The sequence below is a fragment of the Sarcophilus harrisii genome, chromosome 5, assembly GCF_902635505.1.
Source record: "Sarcophilus harrisii chromosome 5, mSarHar1.11, whole genome shotgun sequence".
NCBI classification, from domain to species: Eukaryota; Metazoa; Chordata; class Mammalia; order Dasyuromorphia; family Dasyuridae; genus Sarcophilus; species Sarcophilus harrisii.
In genome coordinates this window covers 274,975,938-274,996,941 of record NC_045430.1, presented here as the reverse complement: position 1 = coordinate 274,996,941, position 21,004 = coordinate 274,975,938, and the positions used below count along the sequence as shown (strand labels likewise).

The 21,004-nt window shown below is 39.9% G+C and overlaps 1 protein-coding gene across 9 annotated transcripts in view; it reads right to left on the bottom strand.

Annotated features, from left to right (window-relative positions):
* Nucleotides 1–21,004, bottom strand: part of IGF2BP3 (insulin like growth factor 2 mRNA binding protein 3) — a 102,701-nt gene that overhangs the window by 67,141 nt on the left and 14,556 nt on the right. For all 9 annotated transcript variants that reach the window (XM_031940611.1, XM_031940613.1, XM_031940615.1 and 6 more), the window contains exon 3: nt 2,912–2,960. In XM_031940611.1, the coding sequence (XP_031796471.1) occupies nt 2,912–2,960 (49 nt within the window). The remainder of the gene's footprint in view (nt 1–2,911; nt 2,961–21,004) is intronic.

Here is a 21,004-nt window from a genome sequence, read left to right as displayed (position 1 = left end):
GGGACCCCACAAAATCAACTCAAGGGACCTCCCCTCCTCCCTTGCACTGCAGGATGCTCACCTTGGTCCCCCAAACTCAGAGCTTGTCCCCCAGGGGTTTGTCCTCTCACCTCCCTTGCACATCCTCTAGATGTTCCTATTTATGTCCAGGAGATGTGGGCTATTCCCCAGGAAGGCATTAAGCCCCTCGAGGGCAGGAGATGGGGTTTTTTTCTGGAATCCCCAAGACTAAGAGTGTCTGCCACATCAGAAACACTCCGAAGCGCCTGATGGACGGAACTGAACTGGAATATACGGAGCCCAGATTGGGTGTCATGAGAAAAGGGCAACAAATGGTACCTGGGCCAGGGAGAGGGGAGTCCCTGCCTGGATCCTGTAAGAAGTGGGGAGGGGGAAGGAGGAAGGGAGGGAGGAAAGCAAAGCTCTGCTAAGGACCCGCTGCAGGACCATTCCCTACCCTCTTATGGTTTGGAACTTCCAAGGGAAGGGGAGACTTTTTTCAACTGGGTCCAGCAGCCAACATTCCCCAAGAATATATAGGCGTCCCTCCCCTGGGTTCGGGCTCCTCATTGAAGAGGAAGGCTTGGGAGGGAGAGGGGGTCTATACCTCGGGAGGCTTTTTCTGGGCTCACTTTAGAGAAGAACAGGCAAGAGACTCTCCAGAAAGGGGCAAAAAATATAGAACCGAGGCTGTTCCACCCTCTGGTCACTACAGTCATTGGTCAATTATTATTCAAGATCAGCATTTCCATGGGGAGTGTTTTTTAAAACTCCCACATCCCCCTCTCCGAGTCCACTCAGGGCTTGACCAAGGAAGTTCAATTTTCTGTACCTCAGTTTAGCCAGTTTATACAACAGGGACGACCCTTGTCTAATATAACTTAAAGAGATATTGCAAAAGAAAAAAACAATTGGGGGGGGGGGAAATCAAACAACAAAAATCCTTTGGAACAGTTAACACTGGATGCCCCTCAGCGCCCAGATAATCAGCAGGACAAGGGAAGGACATTGGCTCACAGTCTCCCCTCCTCTTAAAAGGCAAGTTTGGGAGACGTGGGTTCAAATCCCAGCTCTGGGACGGGATAGCCCAGGAAAGTCACTTCATTCTCTGCCTCAGTTCCCTCACATCTAAACTCACTGGGTTACTCAGAGACTCAACTGGAAATCTAAGTCAAGTGTCTCCTGTACCTTCTTATGCTCTTACTCCTGAGGGTGGCTAAGAGTGCGATTACTTCTAAAATCTAGAATGGGGACAAAATAACGTAATAAAATAAATGCAAAGGGTGTGTCTCCCGAGCAGCTGGAAGTTTAAAATGCAAAAATGCCAAGCTGCAGGAAGCATTATTCTCTGTCAAATTAGGGAGACTCAGCTTCCTGACACCATCAGATGTGAATTCTCTCCAATTCAAAAAAAAGTTACATTTTAATGCCTCTTGGAAAGCAAAATAAGGAAGAAAATCTGCTGCCTAACCTTGAATCTCAAGCTGGTTCTCAAGGAGGCTTTTCAAATGTATGACTTCACAGGTAATGGGCGGCAGCTGCATTTAGATTACCCACAGACTTCTAAAGGTAATTCCTATTAGGCAGTCTTATTTACAACTAAGCTTTTGAACCTGGGATCCTGGGGTTTATCCTGCATCGAAAATGGCAAATCCAATCACTTCCCTCTATTGACCTTGAATTTGGGGTCTATCTCTTCGGCCCTAAAGATCTGGCCCCCAAATAAGGGCCAAAATTGGGGGAAACTTAGCAAGAGCCCAGAGCAAGCATCCTCAACCCATATAAAAAAATCCAAATAAAAATTGAGAGAGAGAGACAGAGAGACAGAGACAGACAGAGACAGAGACTGATTTTTTGGATCTCTCGGGAGAGAGTCCAGAGGACTGGTTGGAGCTTTTTAACAGGAATTACCAATAATCAATGGCTCTTCTTAAAGGCAAGGATGGCTCACTGCAAATTCTTACATTTGTGATATCAAAGGAAATTGAGAAACTTCCAGGATACTGGGTGGGCCCCCTCCTCACTCCCGGTGGCAAACTTAAAGAAAGCTAAGAGACCACACTGGAGTTTGCAGTATGTTATTTTAAATACAATTTTTTTTTTTTTTTGGTGGCACAAAAGGTTCCACCCCAAAACTCTCTCTTATCAAATGTCCTTTGAAAGGGAAAAAATATATTAAAAATTTCTAAAATACATTTAGAAATAGTCAAAAAGCAGCAGCCAGGGAGATTGGGTGTGTTTTGTGTTGTTTTGTTAAGGAAAAGGAGATGATTATTCTCACTTTTCCAACTTTCCACTGCTGCCTTCCTTGCTTGGGGCTTCTTGTCAAGTCAGAATGTCTCACTTGTGATACCACAATCAGTCCTCAGAAGCTTCCAGGGGCACAGAATCTCATTCAAACTGGGACTAACCATGATCTGACTCTGTATACACACACAATCAGTCAAATGCCATCATTCAGGGGCAAAACCAAACAGATAAATATTTGGAAGACACCCATGTCTACTATTTAGTTTCATTTTTTAAACGTTTTGCCAAGCATGGAAATTTGGGTTTAAATTAAAGAAGATGACTGAACTTTAGCCAAGAAGAGCTGGCATGGACAAGCCCCTCGGTTAAGGAACCAGACAGCATCATTCACCAGAGAAACCCATTTCAATATTTTTTTTTAAATACATACCCCAAAGAAACCAAGGCAGCGAATAGCTTTAGGAGATTGGTTTCCTCCCTTGCGCCATAAGGAACCCCCACCCACAACCACTCCCCAAGAGTAGAATGAGTTTGTATGTGGGCTCCAGCAATGCAGGAAGCCGGGGAGTGCCAGGGATGGGAGGTGAGCAAAGGGAGGGGCTGGGGAGGCTTATGAAAGAATCAATAGTAACAACTTCATTTTAAATATAAGAATTCTTACCTCCCACTGAAGATGAGGCGGGATGTTACGGATCTGGATCTTACGGCTCCTGGAGAGGGATAAAAAAAAAGAATTAGGGGATGGGTCGGAAAATATATGCAGAAACCTCCAGCAAACAGCATTTGGAAATGACAGTCACATCTTCCATTAAAAAAAATAAAGAGCTAGACATTAAAATTCTCCATATTCCAGCTCAGGAAGCCACCAAGGATCATCCTCCCCTTATCACAAAAAGCACTTCAACTTAACAAGTCAACATTTTAATAATCCATTATGACTTTACTCAACAAGTCAACATTTTAATAATCCATTACGACTTTACTCAACAAATCAACATTTTAATAATCCATTACTACTCAACTCAAATCAACATTTTAATAACCCATTACTATTCAACTCAAGTCAACATTTTAATAATCCACTCCTCCACAGCAAACAAGACATGGTGCCAAATATTGGAAATACAAGATAAAGAAGCCCAAACAAATGCTAACTGCCCTCTTCGAGCTTTCTTTCTAAGGTGAGGAATCACTATGTGCCCAGAAACTAAATGCTTTCCCAGGGCAGAGCAAGACCTCTCAGAACTGGAGGAATGAAACTCTAAAGTCGGTTTTAATAATTATTTGGAAAAAGAAGTTTTTCTTTTTTTTTCCTCTGGCAAAAGGAAGAGGGAAAATTTGGGGTGATGTAAAAACTTAAAATATCCCCCCAAATCTACTTTTTAAAAATAACTCAGTGAATTCTTAGTTCAACATTTAAGTGCCAACTCTATGTCAGGCATTGAGGGAGGTTTGGAGGTATAAAAATTTTTTAAAAATAGATCTGCACCTTCAAGAAGTTATATGCTGAGGGGCAGGGCAGGATACAATTTATGCATTAAGTCAAGACAAAGTAATTGTGGGAAGGATGGAGTATTAATACTAGAACAAATGGAGGAAGAACTCAATTCATTAAGAAAAGCTCAATTCAATTTGGATCCAAATATTTATCAAGTATCAGGCCAGACACTCAGCCCTCTGAATCAAAATCAATTCCCACTTCTGGGCTTCTTTCTGTCTCCCCCAGAAAGTATGGGGTTTGATCTAGCTACTTCTAAGGTCCCTTCCAAGGGATCGGAGATTCTTCCCTAAGTCTCCCTAAGTTCATGACGCTCTGTTTCCTCCAAACACCAGGCAGTTCTATCATTTTTTCAGTGACATGTTATCTGGGAAATGAAACATGGGTCTGGCCAGACTACAGCCAATATTAGTCGTGTTCAGCCTAAATTCAAAACTAATTCCTTTATCTCCTCCCTCTGGCTTAATTCGGCAATGGGCTCCCCCCACCATTACCTTACCCCCTACAAATACTGACCCCTAACTCCTGGGGGAATTCTTTAAAAAACCAATGCAGGAACTAGCAATAAAGAGAGAGCTTGGGGGCCTGGGGAGCGAGATGCTTGGGGGTTTTCCTTATTGTATCAGAAAATAAGATTTGAAGCAATATAACTTCCAAAGAGAACCTATTAAAGAAGAAACACGTGTATAGCTTTTAATTTTTAAATCACTGAGAAAAGATTCTTGCTTTGAAACAATCCACGGCCAACATAAGGATTTCAATGTAGTCACAGGCGACTAGAACTGTGTTTCTAGCAAGACAGACCCATTAAAAAATGTTAAAGCTATTTCTTAAAACAAAGAGTTTGGGATCTGACTAACAAAAGAAGAAAGAATCCTTTGATAAATGTCCAGGGAAGAAAAGCACACAGCTACCTACTGGGGCTATCTAGGAGTCCCCCATCGAGAGAAACATGGGTATACAAAAATCTGAATTTATAATTCAGGTAAACTGGGACTAGGGGTTAGGGAATGGATGAGGCAGAGAAGTCACATCCTTAACAAAAGGAGGCTTTGCTTTCCTGAAATAGTCAGTGCTCAATTTTCCTATAAATAGGAAATCCCCCCAGTGTCTTTTGAAAAAAGAGAGGGACATTTACATATCTCTGGGAATATCTATCATGTAAATTGGGGGACACTAGGACTCCAGCAGATCTTTCCTTATAGAGCCTGGGGTCTCTCAGCCAGATCTCCTCTAAGAAATTTCCCCACCTCTTCTTCATCTATCGGCTATTTGGCACCTCTTCATCTTCCTGCTTGCCAGGCTAAAACTGTGCATCTCATTTGTGGAGAGTGAGAAAACGAAATCTCCCCCAAATTGGCCTTCTACAGTATTTATTTTAAAATATGGTTGGTAGAGCAGATAAAATATTTAATGCCATATTTTTCAAAATTCAATTCACACATTACTAGATGAAAATGTTTATTTGTATGAAAAGGAAAACCCAACTCCCAAAGCAAAAAAGGCAAGGAAACAAAACTGTCAACATGAAATGTGTTTTGAAAAATATACCCAGATGAAGAATTTCCTAGATTTTGCTTTCTTGAATAACTAAAATGTTTTGAATAAAATAATCATATTACTACTGGGCTCTTAGTCCAAGATTAGTTGCTAGGGTTTTCGTTTGTTTTTTAACTATGCAATGAGAATGTTTTTATATGAAATAGCCATCAAATTGAAATGAACCCTATACTTTGAAGACAACTTTCTCTCACCACCCCCACAACTCCTTTTGCAAGTCAAGCAAAAAGAATTGGTTGCCTTTCTTACTAATGGGTTTCCTCTTGTTGACTATGGATCTACAGACTGGTGAGTAGGATTTTCCCCATATACATAAGTCTTAGGGGACTTGGGATCTGGCAGATCTCTCAGTTTCTATAGATGTTTAAAAAAAAACAAAAAAAACCTGCAATGAATTTCTGGGTTGTTGTTTTTTTTTGTTTTTTTTTTTTTTAACATCTATAGAAACTGAGAGATCCATAGCAGTCTAAATCATAGGAAGGCTCAATTCGAGTATAGCTGCCTCCCTCTCAAAGATTACCTTCCATCTAGGGAGGATGTCTATGTATATTTCTATTTATATATGTGTAGTCTTCTCTATTAGAATGTAAGTTTCTTGAGGACAGGGATTGCTTTTTATTTTTTTTTTTGTATCCCTAGCACTAAATAAATGCTTATTAGTGGATGAACCCCAAAAGGTGATTTAAAGGTGGTCAAAATTAAGCCCTCCTATCAGCACTTCAAATATCAAAAATGGAGTCTATTTTTTTGTTGTTGAAAGACAAGATAAATCCAAATTTTAGTCATCAAGCTCCACTTGAAGTGCCCTAGAATATATTCAGTATTTGTTAAGCACTTACTATGTGCTAGGTATTGTGTTAAGCACCAAATACCTGAAGACAAAAGTCATAAATCCAGCTTTATCAAGAAGAGTACAGTAACCAGGCAGTTTTTTCCTAAGAAAAAGAAAGTGCCTTCATCTAACTTTTGACATGTTCCACATAGCCAAGATTCAGTCAAACTAGGATTCTGGAGGTAAAAATATATTAGCCACCTCCAAAACATCCTGGACTTATTGAAAAATAGCTAATTAAGTACTTTGCTTGGGTATATTTTGACACCCATCAAAATGGGATGACATCACCACATCATATTTCATTCTCTGGTAAGAGCATTCGATGGATTTTCTAAATGTAAGCAACTTGGTTATCTAAGAGAGAAGGAGCTTGTTATCATGGAATAATCAAAAATCTATCTGGCTTCTACCAATTATTATACCATGCCAGACAGCTCTAGCTTCCTGTCCGTTTCCTACTGTCCCTCCTTACCTTGTCATACTGCACCCCACAATAGGGATGACTTCCCTGGGGGAGATAAAAAAGGGAAAGCCTGCTGGCAGCTCCCCAGCTGTAAACTACTTGGGCAAATTCTTTTTTTATTGTTGTTCTGTCTCGGATTCGTTTATTTTATGTCCAAAATGAAAATGGACTAAATTCTCTCTCAAACAGAGATTTTTACATCTGGGGTGCATACATTTTTAATTTTCCTAACTACATTTCAATGTGATTATAGTTTCCCTTGTAATTTTATGTATTTTATACTAAACTAAAAACGTTATTCAGGGAATGAGCTTACAGACTTCACCAGACCGTCCAGGGGAGTCCAGGACACATAGAAGGAAGGGGATTTTTGCTCTAAGATAGTCCCAAAGCTCTAGATGAGGGTAGGAAAGAGACTTTGGGTCCAACACTTCCTAAGGCAAGACACCAGGTGGCGACATAAGCTCAAGACTTCTGTCCAAAGGGGCCACAAGTCAGTCTTTTGCAGACAACTGGGCTTTTAGAGATTTGTGTCTCCAAGAAGAGGCTTCATCTTGGCTCAAAATCTGGCGTTTTCAGGTGATTGTGACTTCCCATAACTTAGGGATAAGGGCTGAATTTAGCCACGAAAGTATAATTTGTAACCTTAAGGGTTTTTTTTTTTTTTGAGCATTCTCCGAGTACAGGACATGAGAAATATACAGGATGCTTTGTGTGCCAGAAAGTTAAAATAAATCATTGCAATGGAATTATAGAGTGAGGTAAAATTCCATTGTTATTATTATTATTACTACCCATGGTAGAACTTTAAAACCTTCAAGAGTTGCTAAGATCCGACATCAAATGAAGTGCTTTGCACAGTTTTGTTTTTGTTTGTTTTTAAGGCTCAATTTGGAGATGGAAGATTTAGATTCAAATCCTGGCTCCTCTTCCTACTTTCTGTGTGAAGCTGGTCAAGTCACTTAGCCTCCATGCTTCCATTTCCTCGTTTGAAAAATGAGAGGATGGGATTAGACTACTGAGATGCTCTGACTCTATAATTATTTGATACATAATTGAAAGAGATGTCAGCCATTTTCTTATCCTGTTGCTATTTTAGTTTCCTCATCTGTAAAATGGGGACGCTTAAAACCCTTTTGTTCCCCTTTCTTTACAAAGAAGGAACACGGGATCACAGATTTAGAAAATGAGAAAGAACCTGAAAGGGCATGCAATCTGAATGCATCGTTTTAGAGCTAAGAAAACAAGTGATCTACCTGAAGTTCTCAATCCCATTCCCTTTACACTGCTCCAAACAGAATCCCCTATAAGACTGAATCTGGAGGAGGAGTGTTTGAAATGAGGGCGAAAGCAAAAGACATCAAGAAAATATTTTCTACGAATTAACAAAGCGGCATTTAGTACCCAGAGCACTTACTTACCTGGAAAAGTCTGTGGTGCAGGTCAAAAAAGCTAATGAAAAAGAAGGGGGGTTGACAAAACCTTAAAACCCCATTAGCATCCATTATCATCATTATTGCCATCATCTAGCCCAACACTTTGGATTTCACAGATCAGAGCTCCCAGGTGACCAGATTGGCTTAAGGTCCTAACCTCACGACAGATGGGCCATAATGTCAAGTTTTAACTATCCGATTGTTGTTGAAATACATGAAGTGAGCATATTCATCATAATACACGTTGAGTATGATTAATACTGAAATTAAATGATTGGTCATGCTAAGTTTTCCCCATACTTATTATTAGAAAGAAGGCAAGGAGAAAGGCAGGCAGCTGTGGCTGCAGTCCAGAGTTACTCAAAAGATTATCCGTGTTAAGGCCACCAACAGCATTTACAAAATTACTATTGCATTTTAATGTTTCTAAGAAATCCCCATCACTTAGCCCTCTGAAGCTGCGGGCTCAGCTCGGAGCCGCTGGTGGGGTTTTTCCCTCATGCACAACACCTGATCAAAGTCTTTTTCCAGGTCATTCCTCCCACTAAGACTCAGATTTTTTTAAATCACCCTCCTGATTGTGCATAGGCTGTTCTTCTAACATTCAAGGCTCCCTCTGGGACTTTAAGGCGTCCCTGTCACAGCCTAAGCACTAGCTGGCATCTCCAACCAGCCTTTAAGCTCAAGTTCAAAACCTGGCAATGACTATGAGAAAAGCCCAGTAGCAGAGGCAAAGCCCCGGCTTTGGATTCTTAGATCCTGGGTTCCAATGCTGTTACTCATTATTTGGAGAGTCCCGGTACTTCTGGGGGTCTCAGCTCCCTCATCTGTACCCCACGAGGGAGGGATAAGATGGTTTCTACGGCTGATTCTAGCTCTAGAACTTCCATCTCCTCTCAGGCAGTTTAATGGTCGCTGCCTCATTTCTCATGGGTAAGACGTCTAGCAAATAGGTTGTCAGCTCATTGGCAGACAATGTTTCTTTTTCTGTGAGAGGGCCGGGACCTATAAAAGCCCAATGAATACTTGTTGAATTGAGTTATTCACAGACTTCACCGTCTATCCCTGAACAAGAGAGTTGACTCCACTCTTTGTCCCGGGTCTTAAGCATCCGAAAATGTAGCCTTCCAACAAAAAAGTTCCTGCAACTATTTCATAAAATCACAAACGCTGCAATCCGTGGCAGGAACCCATGCTGTTTAACATTGCTACTGGTTCTACTATTTAACTGAACTGCTTAATAAAGACCCTTGTAGGTCTTCCAAAAAAAAAAAAAAGAAAGAAAGAAAGAAAGAAAGAAAAGAAAGAAAAAGAAACAAAAAACGAGAGAGCCAGAGATACAGAAAAAAAAAAAACGAATATCTTCTGGGTTTAGATTTAGTGGAGGAGAACAGTCTCTGGGAGGGAAAAAAAAAGCCCAAAGCTTTATTCTACAATAGACTATTCATAGAGGCTTCAGACACATTTAGAAAAATAGCTATTGTTCTCCCTTTTCCTCCCATATTAAAAAACAAAAAGTTGGAGGTCTGCATAGATCACAAAACAGAATTCCCCCCTTAGGGTAGCCATGATTTGAAATCAGTTATTAAGAAAGTAACTGCTCTCAAATCCAATCTAGTTTACTCTTGGCTAGCTTGGAATGAAGTTAGAGATTCTCAGGTTACTGAAATAGCTTATTTTAACCCGATGTACAGAGAGGGTTTTTCACATTGGTTGAGAAGAATTCATACTCGCTTTGGGATCATTAAAACATTACAAAGCCACCAGTCCACGAAGGAAGAGACTCACCGAGTGGACTAAAGCGATGGCAATGGGGGGGGGGGGGAATAAAACTGCCCCACTTGGTCAGAGGAGCTAAAGCACTCATCTTGGAGCAGAGCTGTGTGGCCATGGGCTAGTCATTTAGCTCTCCCCAAGTCTTGTTTTCTCGGCTCTAAAATTAGGGCACTAATACTTGCCTCTCAGGAGTTGAAGGATCAAATGAGATAACGTATGATCTGCAACAATTATAAGTGGGCTGATATTAAACCATGTGTCACGAGGCTGCCAAACCAGTAGGATTTCACAGGAGCACTCAACAGGTGCTCCCTGGAGTTAGATTTGGAGCAAGTGATATTTGAAAAATGACTAAGGGACAACACCCATTTCTCCAAGAACTGAGCCTCCCATCACCTAAAGGTTCGGAAAATGGAGCAGCCTAGCTTAGCTGCCCCCTCCTGATTTGTTTTTGAGCACTCGAGTTCCACCGCTCACAAGGCTTATTTGTTCAATTTTTAAACACTCCACACACAATCTGGCAGGATAAAGCATGCAAGAGAATATAATGGTTCACAAGAGGAAAATAAGCATTTAGAAAAAAACAAATCCCCAGCTCCCTGCATTCAAGCGATTGGTCCCTGGCGGGAGAATGAGCTAGAGTGGCGGTGGTCAAGGACTCCATCCCAATCCCTCCACCTGGCCTTTTGAGCCCTCCACCAACTCACCTCTTTGTCTGGCTTTCTATAAGCCCATTTCATTTCTCCCCTGCCCCCACACCCACTCCAGCTCAGTCAGGCTGGATTGCTCTTCAAGGTTACAGCCCAGCCCCCTCCAGCATGAAATGAAAGCTAAAAGCAGGGGGCCAGCTACCCAAGCTGTGTGATAACAACCACAGCTAGGCCCTGACTCTGGAGGCACAGATGCAGAGATTCCTCCCTTTGAACACTTTGGGAAATTCTAGCTGGATCTCTGATTAAGAGCAGAAAGGCACCTTCGAGGAGCATCCCATTTTTTAACCCCTTCATTTTACAGATGAGGAAACCCAGAGGGGGGGAGGGAAAGGGAGGTGCTGAGTCACCAAGGCAACCCAGTGCACTCCATATGCAGGGTTCTTTCTCCACTGGCTGCCTCTGGTTCTCTCAAGAGAGGGTGGGAACCCCTTGGTCGGTTTGGGTGAACCAATGAATCCCTTTTCAGAATCACATTTTTAAAAGCATAAAACGAAAACCAGAAAATTGTATTGCAAAATTGCAAATATGGCTGTCAAAATAGTCTTAAAGACAAATTTGTGGACTCTGGGATGAGAACCACTACTAAGTGCTTTTTTTTTTTTTTTGGACAGTCTCGGAAGACATTCACTTCTTTTACTAGTCAGTAGCTTGGAAATCAAAAGATCAGAGACTAAATCTTGCCTCTGATACTGGCCTCCTACAGGCCTCTGAGAAGTCCCTTTCCCATAGAGGACAAAGCTTAAGGATATCTTCAACCCTGACCCAGCGAAGGAAATTTCTGCACATAAGACTTCCCAGGTCTCTGTGTGAAGTTCGGTAACAGCCTGGCTTGTTTAAAGCCAATAGCTACTTTTCTCTTTCCCCTGAGTCAGGCAGGGGACACTTTTTTCCTTTCTTCCTGCAGAACAATTACAGTAGGACTTCCTAGGACGCCACCTACAAAAAAAGCCGCAAGGAGCCCTCAAGGTAGGGAGTTTTCTTATTACTGTTTAAAAACCCTTCAAAATCTGCATCTCGCTAAGGTGGCTTGCTCCAAGGCAGCGGTTAGCTATTCTTCAAGGTTACAATTAGGCTAAAACCACATAATTATGACCATTTACGACAGGGAGAGCCATAAGCCTACTTAATGCACTTTTAAAATCTGGAGGGGAGAAAATTTAACTGCTGTACTACTCTTTATCCCCGACTGTTAAGGAAAACATTTAAGTCTCCCAAGTTAAAGCTTTTCAAAGCAGCTTTTTCAAATTGGCCGGCCCTGGGCTCCACCCTCCTACATAGGCCGCTAAATCAAAATGCCAGAAAGCCATCGATAATGTCTGGGTGGTGATCTTGCCCCCTTTCTGGCATCAACAACTTCGCAAGAAAAGTCTACAAAGCACTTTCCCCGTCCATCATATTTGGCCCCTAAGGGAGAAAGCAGCTGGGAGAGAGAATCATTTTTGTGAAATAAAGTAGTTCCTATTTTAAGATAACAATCGCTGGTGTAGGACTGGAGGACCTCGAGAGGTTAAGGAGTCCAATCCCCTAGTGTTACTGAAAAGGAAACTGAGTCCCACGATCACCTCTCCTCACTAAGTGTCTGCTCTAAGTGATGTCCTCCTTCCCCCCGGCCCCAAAATTGCAGATCCGGCAAGGGATGAGATTTTCAAATGTCTGAATAGAAGCTGTTGTGTGTTTCCCTCAGACTCAGTAAGCCAGGCATGGCTTTAAAAATCTGGCTTGGGGTAAATTTATGAGCGGTATGTGATCTTAGGGAAGTCACTTATCTTCTATTGAGATGTGGGATCATCAAACACTAAATTAAGCATCCCACATAAAAGAGATTAGATTGGCAAAGGACTACCTCAATGCCATTGGATTGGGGGGGGGGGATCATATTAAATGGAAAGGCAGTATAATGTACAGTGCCAGCACTGACTTAGACGCCAGGAAGACCTGAGTGAGAATTCTGCCCTGAGAAGTTTATTAGCTATGAGGTCATGGGCAAATACTTTCACCTCTCAAGTCTCAATTTCCTCATCTGTAAAATGGGAATGATAGCAACATGTACTGTGACTTAAATAAAAGTCTTGTTTTTTTTTAATTAATTAATTAAAATTTAAGCACTTTTGGGTGGCTCTATGTCTCTCATTTTTCTAAAAATCGGAAATCCATGTAAGATAATTTGTACAAGCCACAACAACCCACACTGGATATGAGTTTAAGTTATAGAATTTAAGTCAAATGGATTGTACCAGTAGTATATCATCTATAGCAGACAGACCTGTTAACTTAAGATACCTTTGTTATCACTGCCCCCAAACCATTCTAATTTCTATAAAATAATTTATTTAAAAAGATCTGAAATCCAGTCATGAGGAACATCACTGGGGCAGAAGGGGAGGGAGAGTAGAACAAATGGTCTTTCAAGGATCTTGGGTTTAGTTTCAATACCCCCCCACAACAGATGTGTTATTTTACAAATAATCTGCAGCAGGGCCCATAGTTCCTTTAATGGCTAAATCAGTAACTGGGGAAGCTACCTCAAAATTCACTTGGCTCAGCAGCTAGAGCTTTCTATCTCCAAGATGAAAGCTTGCCTCTCAGAGCTATGTCTTTTTTCTCAGCTAAGAGTCTGACTGGCCAACAATCATTTGCCAAAGTGCCATTATGCAGTCAGATTTTACTAGGGATGAGAGAAGCTCAAACCTTCATATATTTTCTTTGGGACGGTGAGTACATGGCATAGAGAGGCACTCAGCCCACTTGAGCTTCTGATATCAGAAGGAAAACTTGAGAAAGCTTCCTGCCTTGGAACTGGAAACGTGAGGGGAAACTGAGCAAAAACCCGGGGTTGTGGAGGTCTTTCATAAAATCATTTCACAAGGAATACTGCCGTCCCCTAAATGTGAATGCCTGCTAGGGGGACTACTTTCGAGTTCAAGGGCTTGGGATGTACTTAAAAGGCTTAATTAGTGCTGAAATTTTACTTCTAAATCATAAAGACTAAAAAAAATAAGGAAAAAGGAATAGAGATGCTCACATTGCTCTGAATGTGCAGCTTGAAGATCCTTTCACAAATCTGAGTTCCAGCCCTTAGGAGGGACTGAATTCAATAAATCCAATAGATTAGTAGCAGGAAGTTTCTGATAATCAGCCTCTTCAGGGGAGGCCCCCAGAGAAGATAATTAGATAAAGCACCTACCTCCATATACTTCAGTAATGGGTCTGACAGGCTGTCCTGGCTCTTGCAGATGGTCAAAAATGAACATGACAAGCCGTATAATGGGTATATTTTAGACGTGATTCTTTCTGGAGGTCTTAGTTGACTAGACACCCCTTCTACCACCACCCTCAAATCCTGTAATTCTATGAGTTAGCTTTGTTCTTCTAGAGTGTCCCCATCTAAGAAAATGGCAAACTATTCTTTAATGGTATATTTTAGTTAGCAGGAGATTGCTAATAAAAGCTAGTTAGCTTTGTAAAATCAGTGTGAGTTGGGACCCAGGGCTCCACCCTACCCGCCTCCCTCATTACAAATTGCCTCGTCTAATACAATTAGAACTAGGTCAAGTTTATATACACATTTTCAATTTGCCACTTGAGAATTCGTTCTCTCCCCCCAAAGAAGGCTGCATTCTCTAATGCTGAAGAAAGAAAAAAATTGGGTAATTTGCAAAATAAAAAAAATAAATACTTGCAATAATACAAAATTGCAGACACAAACCCTGAAGCTGGAAGTTCAAGGCATCCTGGGTATTGTGAAGCTTTGTTCACAATGGAAATTTATAATTGTGTGTTTGCTGCAATTTCTCTACTATCAAAAGTAGACAGAATTCAAAGGCAGAATTAGCTCCACAAAAACCTACACAAGTCAAAAACAAAAGTTTCATTAGACAGGAATTCTGTACAACGCAATGGGGCAGACACTCAGACACCTGGGCTGAGCAGAGCACAGAATTTTCACAAAAGAGGACAGAAAGCATGAATAGCCTTCCCTCTCTTCATTTACATACATTTACATCTATTCAAACCTTTAAGTCTTCATTTTAGAAACATTCAAAAAAAGCTCAAGCATATTTTCAGTTTAAAAGAACACAGATAAAGACTGCCTCTGTTTCCCCTGGCAATATGTTAGAGGTGGTAAGGGCAGTAGCATAAAAACCCATCAAATCTTCTCACCCGTCTTGCTACAGGATTTCTTTTGTTTTCAAATATTTTTTCTCTACCATTTGAAAGAAAAAATTGACTGGTCACAAACACAAAATGTAAAATAAATATGCTCATCTTGAGAAAACAAATTAAAATCAGGTAATGATCCTGCAATTATTTTTTATTAAAATTAATTTTTTTTTCATCTTTAAGAATAAAATCCCTCATTTCAAAAGCTCTTGCACAATACAACTCTTAAGTCTATGACCCAGTAAGAAATAACTACATTTGGGTGCATACAATTGTATTTTAAAAAATAATATAGGAGTTTAAGTTACTAGTTTACAATTTTTATATATATTACATTATATATATATTATAAATATAAATATACTAGTTATAGTAAATTAAGTTACTAGTTATACAAATGTATAAATTATGCACTGGTAAATATTCCAGTCAGTAAGTATTTACAGTTGCCACAGAAAGCAACCATACCAACATTCTATTTTTTTTTAAAAATAAAACACCTCACGATGTAATTTAAAATTTTAATAACTATTACTGCAACCAATTCAATTAAAAACTTTTAAAATTTCCTTCTTTATAAAGCAAACTTTATTCTCAATATAATTTTCATCAACTCCTTTTTAATAAAGTATTTTGATCTAAGAATTCTTTTTGCTTAAAAAAATAGTTTGCTTTAAAAAAAAAAGAATAATCTGGCCAATTATTTTTAATTGTTAGGAGTAAATTCAAAACACTGAAAAGGTCAATCCAGATACTAACATTTATTATTTTAAAATGAATATGAAACTTTTAAAAATTACATGAAAGGAAGGCATGAAAGATGAATCTTAAATTGATTTCTAATTATCAAAACAGGGAGGGAGAAAGGCTCTGTTGATTTTAGTCTGGGGGGGGGAATAATTTTGTAGCAACTGTGAAGAGTTTTCTCTTCTTTATTATTTTTTATATTTTATTATACATATTGAATATAATATTATCTTTATTCTAACATTCTGCTCACAATTTCAATCTAGCTAAATGTCCAAGAAACCTTGAGCCAAGCCCTCAGAGACCCATATTCTCAGAAATGGCAGCGACTGATTTGTTACTTTTCCATCCACTTCACAGCCTCCTAACTATCGGAGCAGCTAATATTTATTACAATTGTTATATATCCTATCTATTTATTATACAGTATAAGTATTCTAGTTTGTTCTGAATTTTCAATGATCTAATCACCCAGATTCACAAATTTGATTTTATTTTTCCTCTTAAAATTCCACACAGATTGGGTAGCTCCTAAATCAGAAGCAAAGAGGACATTCAATTTGTATTTATTGACTTGTCAGTTCTGTGTGAGAGTCACTGTATGGGATTCTCAAAAACACCTAAACTTAAACCCCACACATGCTTAGAGCAGGCATCTTCATTCTCAAGCAACCAAGGACTCATTTAATATATCAATATATCAGTAAGACAATTGCACAATTGCTGCTCTCCTTGAAAGTCATGGCAGAACAATTCAGTCTGTTGAATTTATGGGCAGAGACGATTCAGACATTTGAGAGCCTTGCTCCAACCCTTGGCAAAATTGGTCTAAAATGTTCATCTTAAATTGAAGTTAAAGCGTACTTCCCATTCCATAATCAAAAAGAGCAAAGAAAATACAGATAGGAAATGGGGTACTACTAGATAAAGAACTGACTTCAGAATCTGGACCACCTAGTTGCAGGTCCTATCTGAATTAGAATTACTTGCCTCTGTCCCTAGAAAAATCACTTTTCATCACCTTTAGTAAGTCCTCTGAGACAGAGGCTCTTAATCTGAGGTAAATGAATTTCTTGTTTTAATATCTAGATAATTATATTTCAATATAATAGGTTTCCTTTGTAATCCTATGTATTTTGTTTTATGCATTATTTTTTCCCCCAAAAGAGGCCGATCATCTTCACCAGGCATTTCCAAAGGGTCTAGAATATCTAGAATGGTGAAGAAGCTCTGTGCACAGACTATAATTTGCAGAGATGAGCCAATTCTGTTTTGAAAAAGAAGTTCCTTTGCTAATAGGAACAAATAAATCAAATCAAATCAAAGGGGAAAAGTACATCTCCCTCTCTTAAGGAGCTTCAAGTTGTAAAGGTCAGCATATACACGCAGTCCAATTCAACTTTTTGTTGTTAGAGGAGATAGGAGAGAGAGGTTCTATTTTTTTTTTTAAATCTCAAATGCAAAAATATCAATAAATATATTTTTTTAAATAATGGGTCATCAAAAATTCCCCAGCCCACAATATTAGGAGGGTATTGCAAGAACTGCCAAGCTAAGGAATACTATTTCTTGAAGAGGAGAGCCAGGAACATTTAAAGGACATTGCCATCCAACCTTCTCAGTTTCCCAGTATAAGACATTAGCTTTCAGCATGATGACAGGCACTCTCTGTAAGACAGCTATGGGGACAGACAAGTGGGTGAATGAATTTCCTACTCTGATCCTCAATCCATTACTGCAGATGGCAAAGGGCAAAGAGTGTCGATCAGATGATGGAATAAAATTAGTACTTCTTATATTTAAGCCATGACACTCACATATATAAATGGGTATCTATCTCCACACAGAGACAGAAAACTGCCTAAAAGATAAGCCTCAGAATAAACTACCTAAGGCTCTGATCCATCCTCCTGAAAAGATCATCCTTCTAACTGAAATGAGTCATCTCCTGTTTCCAGACCTCAAACTTTGGGAGGCAACATGCCCTTGTCCAGCACCTTCAGCTTCTGGGTGGTTTTCTTGGGTATTTCAGGAATAACAGGCATTCATCTGGTAAGACTGCCTGCCCTACTAAGTGTGCCATGCCTGTTCTAGAGCTCCCTGCCAGGCAGTCCAAAGAGCAAAGGGAATGATATTTAGCTCCCCAGTCACCAGGACAAAAAGGGGGCCACTGGGCACAGCTCAGAGCTAGAAATTCTGCCTCCTCTCCCTTTATGGATCACCAGCTCAACATCATATGAGTATAAATCTAAAGTGCTGGGATTTGGGTCTGGGGACTCACTGGGGAGCTTCCAACGGCTATCTGCTGACTGCAGGCTTGACTCAAGCTGAAAAGTGGAAGGGGCATAGTGAAGGAGAGGGAGGAAGCAGTAACAATTTACCAACTAAAACAGGAGGAGAGGGACCCCAAAGGGAAGCTATTTAAAAAAAAAAAAAAAACATTCAGAATTCTCAAGTAATCTGAGAATAGGAACTAAACTTGGACTTTTCCTGGCTTGAGTTACTCTCAGATGAGCAAACTCCTTCTACCAATGCAGGTCAACCCCTCTTTCTCTTCTGCGAGACAGTTTAAAGGTTGATTAGAGCACTGGGATATGAAATAAAACGACTTGCCCAGGATCACAGAGTCAATCTTGAACCTTGGTCTTTCCCATTTCCTGGTCAGCTCCTGGGCACTACACCCTGCAGTCTCTTTGTGCCTCTGCACCTTGAGAAAACTAAACTGTTACAGCTACAGAGAGTCATCTATTATTCTACACCGATGAAATCCCGGCTCTGATTTTTTTTTTTAAGCTGATATTAAAGACAAAAGCCAACAAAAATTTAAAATTCCACTTAACAGGTGTCCATTCTTTTAAAGAACCTTCGCTCAAATTTTCAGGACCTCAGAGGCCTTCGATTATCTCCTTATTTACAATTGAGCAAAATGAGACTCAGAGGGCATTAGCACAGATCAGGGAGCTAGCATCTAAGGTGGTGTTCCACCTGAGAGCCTCTCCCATTCTCCCGATCTGCTTCTCCCAAACCACACTGTCTCTCTCCATTCAGAACTAAAAGGGGGGGATGACTGGAAAGTTAAAGAGATATGGAGAAGAGATGAGTAGCAGCGTGTAAAGTTATCCAGGGTTTCTGAGGGGAAGTAAAAATTGAAGAACCCGGGAGTAGAAACCCAAACTATCACTTCCTTTGCTCAATACCTCATTATGCTGCTGAATGTACATCTTAAATCCCAAAGGAAGCCAATGATGTCAATAGATTTTTACCTTTATTATTTTATGCAGCCGGGTGTTTTGTTTTTTATTAATTATATGCCCAGCAAAGGGATTGTAGTCCATGCTTAGGGAAATTGTCATGGCTCTAAGATGACATCCTCCTATAATCCCAATTAAACTAGATTTTAAAAATGTCAATTAAATGGTGAGAGGTAGTCACCTCCTAAGAACTTCATTAAAATGGAAGGATCATGGGGAAAAATACTGTATGAAATGAGGCTGAGGGTCAGAAGGTCTCCTAATTGAACCACTCGGCCAAATTCATGTCTCTCGCTGCCTTTCCAATCCAAGTGACAATAGGCTCCCAACCCGACTGTGCCTTCTCCAAATAGGCTAACTGCTGGAAAAAGACCCCCTCCCACCTAGGGAAGGTTGCCAAGGCACGAAAGACAATTTCGCTTCACCCCCCAAGATCAGATTCATCGGGGCAGGGTCTTGTTCCTCCTTTCTCTTTCCCTTTTTCCCCTCTTTCTGGAAGATCAGAAAGGTAGTAGTTTAATCTGCATTTCCTCAGCTATCAATCAGGTGTCCCTCCTTAGTCATTCACGATGGGAAACAGGTTTCTAAGTTATCAGTGGTTTTAAATTATCCACCCATTTGTAGACCCCACTGCCAGAAAGAATCACTCTTCAAACAGTATCTGAGAATTATTTCCCACATTAGTCCTGCTGCTAATCAGGATGCTCTTTCTGTTATCATTCACACTTCTCAGATGAGAGAAAAATCCCAAAGCTGATTTACACCTTTCCAGAGACAATTCTAAGAACCGCAATTGTCTAGGTCATCTGCATACTGGACCCACTATCATTCTGGACGTATTCATCGAAAACCAGAGGAAGAAGAGCCCTAGAATGAGGGGCCAGGTCCTCTACCGCACTGGATCCCGGCTCTATCCCAGTATCCAGATTTAGTGAGAGAAGTCTGCTCATCAGTGGGCAATAGAGAAAACTGTAGTGACACAAGCAGAAGCATTAGAGTAGCCCTGAGGGGAAGATGCTTCACCAGAGCCTTTTGAATCAATGCCATTTAATGGTCTTTAATAAGGGGGAATTTTTTTTTTTTAAACAAGAGGCTTTAAAAAAACTCAAAATACTTTTACCTCAGTTTCCTCATCTATACAATAAGGGCTAGCGGGCTAAATGACCTGTCAGATTCTTTTCATCCCTAAACCTGTGATCCCATGAGTCAATCTTTCAAGTCACTGGTAGGAAAGCTATTAAAGCATCTTTTAACCTGACTACCTAGGGTCCACTTGGATTATTCTCCTAATGGGAAGAAAGAGAAACATGTCACTGGTGACTTTAGTCTACCCGTAACTCAAATCTCCCTGGTAGCCAAGAGCTTCCACCTGCATTGATCAAACCTTCTTGAAACAGCAAAATGGAGTTATCCGGGGCTCCGCTCTGGAGAGGGAGCTGCTAATGGGCAAAATAGGCAGTCAAAGGGAAGAGAATAAGAGGGCATGAATCCTCGACAAAATAAATAATTAGCCCACGGAAAATGGAGGCACTGACAGCAGCCTAGCATTAGGAAACTCGAATGGCTTAATAATAAAACTGAGAAGAGAAGCTTATTTTATAAGGGCAGGTGGGGAAAAAAAATCAGCTACAGAAAAAAAAAAAAAAAAAGACTTTTGGATCTTTTTCTCTGCCATAATTCCAAAACTTCATTAATATTGATGACAAGAATTTTTTATGTTTCAATCTAAACACACACACACACACATATATATGTATATTTTTTAAATACATGCATACCCATATATATTGTATGTACTGGCAATGTTACCAGTGAGTCAGTCTGAATTCTGGAAAGTTTTATTTCCATATGTGTCTGTAGTCAGACACACACAAAACACAAAATTTCCAAATTTTATAACCCAAACAAAATAGACACCTATAAAGTGTTACAAGCCAACCTGCACAAACAAACATTTCCTGGGCAAGAATTTGAGGGATATGAAACCCTGAATTGTTCGACTTTCTTTACACATATTAAATTCCTTGTATTTCATCTGACAAATTATGCCCTAATAAATTATTTTGCAACAAGGTAGGAAGCAAAACCCAACTCACACACATGAACTGTGTTTTTTGGCATGTGAGTAATTAGTACAGGAACTAAAACAGGCAAAGGTATTTCCAAAAAAAAAAAAAAAAAAAAGATGGGTAGAGTCACAGGCAACCTAGGAAGGAATCAAAAGGCTATATAGATGTTTACCCTTCAGCATCCAAAAAGGAGAAAAAAAAATTCAAAATGAAAATACATATTTTAAAACACTTATTTCACGAGA